Source organism: Grampus griseus (assembly GCF_964374135.1).
Source record: "Grampus griseus genome assembly, contig: HAP1_SCAFFOLD_513, whole genome shotgun sequence".
Classification (NCBI taxonomy): domain Eukaryota; kingdom Metazoa; phylum Chordata; class Mammalia; order Artiodactyla; family Delphinidae; genus Grampus; species Grampus griseus.
Window position 1 is genome coordinate 57,927 of NW_028132944.1, and position 5,031 is coordinate 62,957.

A 5,031-nucleotide genomic window follows, 5' to 3' on the forward strand; every position below is an offset into this window, starting at 1 on the left:
TACTGTAGACTCTGAGACTCTGATTGCAGGCTTGTACGCTTGGTCCAACATCTCCACTTTTGCCTGACCCCTCAGACCCTCTTGACCACGATTCTAATCTGTGTCTGTGACATCTGTGTGTTTGGAAACACATTCGTAAATAAACAATGGTGCGAAGAAGAAATAAGAAACAAATAGAAAATAACTTGTGTGAACGAAAATGAAAAGAAAACATATAAGATCTTTCCGGATAAATGTAATGCAGCACAAAGTGCAACCTATGCCTGGAGATATCTATATTACAAAAGATGATCTCAAATCAGTAACCTGATAGACATATATGCATGTATGGGGGTTTATGAATTTTGAAAACTTGTAACACTAAATACAGCAAAATATAAGCAGTGATTATTTTTGGCCGTTTAATAGACATGCTCATTTTTTAACAGCTTTATGTTTTCCCCATAATATATTAAATGATATAGCTACATTTTTATAACAATGTATCATATTATTTTAAAAATATATAGTAGTCAGTGAAGATGTGACTGAGCTCAGGGAAAGTTTACATCCTGGCCTTCTGGCACATGCCCAGCTGATGAGTCTTTCCCAGTTTTCAAGTGTCTCCTCTTTCTTTCCCTCTCCTCCTCATTCTCCTCTTCTTCCTGCTGTCCCATTATAAAACCCCATTCCTAAGAAGCTTCCTTATTATTTCGGCTAGACAAGGTATTAAGCCAGTTCTTCCTTCTGACTGCAGGAAAAATTATGAAATATATGAAAGGACTATTACTAAATGCATGGGTGATATGTCAAAGTACCAAATTGGACGGTTAAGGGGTAGATATTGGTAGTGAAGATAATATGGCATGTTGAGGGTTCTGGAACGTTGAAGAGGAAGAGAGAGAATAAACAGTGAAATTTTTTTTTTCAAATTACTGTCTTCAAAAACCTAAAATATTGTTGGAATGAGTAGAACAAAGCAAACATATCAGATGTGCCCTAAGTTCACATTTCAGCCAGATATCAGACCTGTAGTGCTTTGCTTCTCTCTCCCAGCCAAAGTCACTCTGAATCATTTATATGTGATGCTCTGAGTCTTCAATGGTATCTTGTATCTAGTTTTGGTTTCACACAATTGAAATCTGGTATTTTCTTATGGAATACAAGAGTATTATTTCCTGATAAAGGAATTTTACATGCACGACATCGGTCTAGGGAAAAGTTCGCGTCAGGTGAGATGGGATATCCTGATTCCATTAAACATGTGTTTCCACATTCTACAGTATCATAAAGTGAGATTTGCAACTCTATTCCTAAACTAGACAAGGGCCTTCATCTACCATGACCCAGCACAAGATTCTTCAGTGCCGAAGGGGACAGCATAGAGAAGAGTAGTGTTCATGTCCAGTATAGAAGGGAGGAGCTGTAGAAAAACTGTTGACAGCTAAATCACTGAAAAGGCAGAAAAGAAATCTTTGGAGGACATGCTAAGGCAATGGTTCCTGAACTTCAGTTATTTGATAAAAGCTCAGTATATTTGTCGTAATTCCACACCCCATGTGTCATATTATATTACTATGTTTGGCTTTAACTTCACTTCCTAATAACTTTGAAAATTTTTATTTTAATTGGCCATAGGTAAACATGTACATGAAATGACAGAGGAAATATTCAATTTATATATTACAATATATATGTACATATATACATACAGAAATATGTTACAGAAAGTGGGACAAGGACAGAGAGAGAGAAAGAGAGTGAGAGAATAAAATGTCTGGAACACGCAAAGTCTGCAGAGCTGAAACTCTGCTGGAAGTCCCTCTGACAGGGGAATACTCTTTTACCTGGGGGATCATCAGCCTTGTTCTATTCAGGCTTTCAGTGGATTGGATGAGAACTTCCCACCTTATAGAGGGCAACTGCCTTAACTCAGGCCACTGATTTAAACAATACTCTCGTCCAAAATCATCCTTACAGGAACACACAGATAATGTTTTACCAGAAAACTGGAGACCTGTGCCAGTGAATCTGACCCATAAATTAAACATCATAGCTTCCTTCCAGCACATTGACAAATTGTATGAAGAACGCAGAGCAGGAAATAAGTCTATTTGACATATGCTCCACTGTTACCAATACTGAAAATATAAAAAGTAGGCTAAAATTATAACAAAATTATTACTGATTAAGAAGTTGTATATGAATGGCAATGAACTTCAGTGACTCCTTTTTTTTAAAACTTAGTAATTTTTTAAATTTATTTTTTAGCATCTTTATTGGAGTAGAATTGCTTTAAAATGGTGTGTTAGTTTCTGCTTTATAACAACGTTAATCAGCTTACATATACGTATATCTCCATATCTTGTCCTTCTTGCATTTCCCTCTCACCCTCCATATCCCAGCCCTCTAGTTGGTCACAAAGCACCGAGCTGATCTCCCTGTGCTATGCAGCTGCTTCCCACTAGCTATCTATTTTACATTTGGGAATGTATATATGTCCATGCCACTCTCTCACTTTTTCTCAGCTTACCCTTCCCCCTCAGTGAGTGCATTATTAATAAAGTGATTTCAATTTTTTATTGAATTTACCTATAGATTTGATTTGAAACAGCATGTTTTTAAATAATTTATAAATATTAAATATATATAACATTAATTGTTTGAATGGCATTGCATATTAAATTGGGTTTTCCCAAAATTTCAAAGGCCAAGAAGCCAGAAAATTTGCACACTCCTCTGAGCTTTCCTCAAAAGATGAAGAAATCTAAACAGGTCAGTTGGGAGAAATTAGGTAGGAGCCGGTCGTACGTCACTTTTGGGAGGTATGAGCAAAAAACTTCATTTCTGTTGTAAGTCTAGGGTCTGAGCTGCCAGCTCATCTGAGTTATGGTAGGTGATGCTACACTCCTACTGAATTCCTTGTGGCCGGAAGTGAAACCAACTTAAAAATGGACCTGACTGCTGGATGTTCTTTATTTGAAGGAGCAAAGCAGTGAAAGGTGGATCCTAGAGGTCACCACTTTATTAAACTTGTCTACCTATCATGGTGGTAATTCATCTGAAATGATATGCAACCTTCCCTCAGTCCATTTTAGAAGAAGAAAGGATACTTCCTTTAGAAACCAATGGATCAAGGGGAAATGCGTTAAAGAAGGACTTGAGGTAAAGAGAAATGATTCACCAGGTGGCCTGGCTATTTTCAAACCAGTATGTACAACAAAATTGCCACCAGTTCAAGTGCAACTAGGCAGGAAGTTTTAGAGGTCAAGGAAGGTGAAAGATAGAAATTGATCATATTCCCCAATCAAGAAAGGGAACTTTTGACTACAAGTTAGAGAACCCCCCAAATCCTTCCACTGCCATAAACCACAAAAACGAAGAGCTAAGGCAGGGTCTCTCTGAATGATGAGAACATAATCCAGACAGGAAGTCCTGGAGCACAACATTTACTGTTTTCAGAGTCCCTACCAAGCCAATTACGGATGGATTTGCATTCTGGATGGGAAGTGTTTGGACCAAGCCAGTTTGTCAGCTCCACTTCCCCCTGCGTGTGGCAGAAAGCCCCAATAATAGGTCCTCTGCTGCATGACGGCCATCCTCCTGCTACTCGGGTTCCGACTGAGTTTGCAGACACTTGTGAGCCTGATCCTTCAGTTCAACATTTTCTTGGGCTTTCAAATGTTGAGTTTATCATGGAGACAGCAAATTTGATGGATCCAAAGTTATCAACATGGGTTTAATGCTACTTAGTGAATGGGAACTTGGAATTTGGGCACAATGGTACACTGCATTTATTAGATTTCTAATACATATTTTGAATTCCTTATTGAGAAAGAAATTAATAGGAAATTTTGGCATGAAGAGATAAGGAACAATGTATGTTTCCTTTTTCTATACCTTTTTCGTGTCCCTCTGATTGATGACAGAGGCATTTATCTTAGAACGTGTGAGACACTTACATTCTTCCTAATTGCCCTTTGCTCTGCACATAAGTCATCCTATCGGGACCTCATGATAGAAAATGTTGATAGGAATTGCTTGTGAGCTTGCTCAGGATTTTAGAAATTGTGGTGGCCTTTTTTGAAGATGTTTTCATTAAAAAAAAACTAAACAAAAACAGAAAACACTGCTTTTTCTTTCAAACAACGATATTTTCTTTGGAAAAGTTGCATGAGAAAAGAGAAGGTTTTCTCTGGGTTGATGAAACGATTTGCTAAAAAGCAAGAGAGAAGTCAGAAATTCATTAAAATGTGTTAAAGAGATTAAAGCACATACTTAGCGATTGGAGAGGTACTATCTGTTTTTATTACGCAAGCTTTTGCGCTTCTCTCTGTAGGAAGTCCTTCTTGTGAACAGTGTCATATGCTTTCTTTCAGATTCTAAGACTCCAGAAAAATGTCTTCTCAACAGCAGCAGTGGAAGCAGCCCTGCCAACCACCACCAGTGTGCCCACCTAAGTGCCCTGAGTCTTGCCCACCTATGTGCTCAGAGCTTTGCCCACCTATAAAGTGCCCTGAGCCATGCTTGCCTCAGCATTGCCAGCAGAAATGTCCTCCTGTGCCACTTCTCCAACAATGCCAGCAGAAGTGCCCACCCAATAACAAGTAACAGCTTGAGCTTTTATCTGCCTCAGGAAAGGATAAGGACAATTGGCTCCCCTAGTTCCACAGCACCACCTTCATCTTCTCTTCAAAGCCTCTCGTGGATATAGAAGAAGCTTCTCCACCCTTCAGCCTGCAATATTCCTCTGGTGATTCCTGACAGCCAGAGGTTTCCTTCCTGAGGCTGGTATATCGCTTCCCTCTGGGAGGTAGCTGAAAAAGCATCACAGAACTTTAGAAGGAAGAGTAGAAACTTTCCTTCTGCTCACCAGTTGAGGATTCTCTCACTGTCTTCTGTGTCTGTTTGTCACTTGGGCAGATGAGCCATTGTTACTTATCCTCCACTTCCTGAATAAAATACAATTCTTTTGTGTGATGGTAAAAATATCTTCTTTCTTTTAAAACCTGCTTTTAGCAATATCACATTATAATTTTGGTTGATTTCTCT

At 38.7% G+C, this 5,031-nt stretch overlaps 1 protein-coding gene across 1 annotated transcript; it reads left to right on the forward strand.

Moving 5' to 3' along the window:
* Positions 1–4,377: 4,377 nt before the first annotated feature.
* On the forward strand, positions 4,378–4,590 carry LOC309817824 (uncharacterized protein; the record flags this gene model as incomplete). The annotated part of the gene is made up of 1 exon (XM_082682112.1): positions 4,378–4,590. One exon carries the CDS (start codon positions 4,378–4,380, stop codon positions 4,588–4,590), a length of 213 nt encoding a protein of 70 aa, XP_082538238.1.
* Positions 4,591–5,031: the final 441 nt, after the last annotated feature.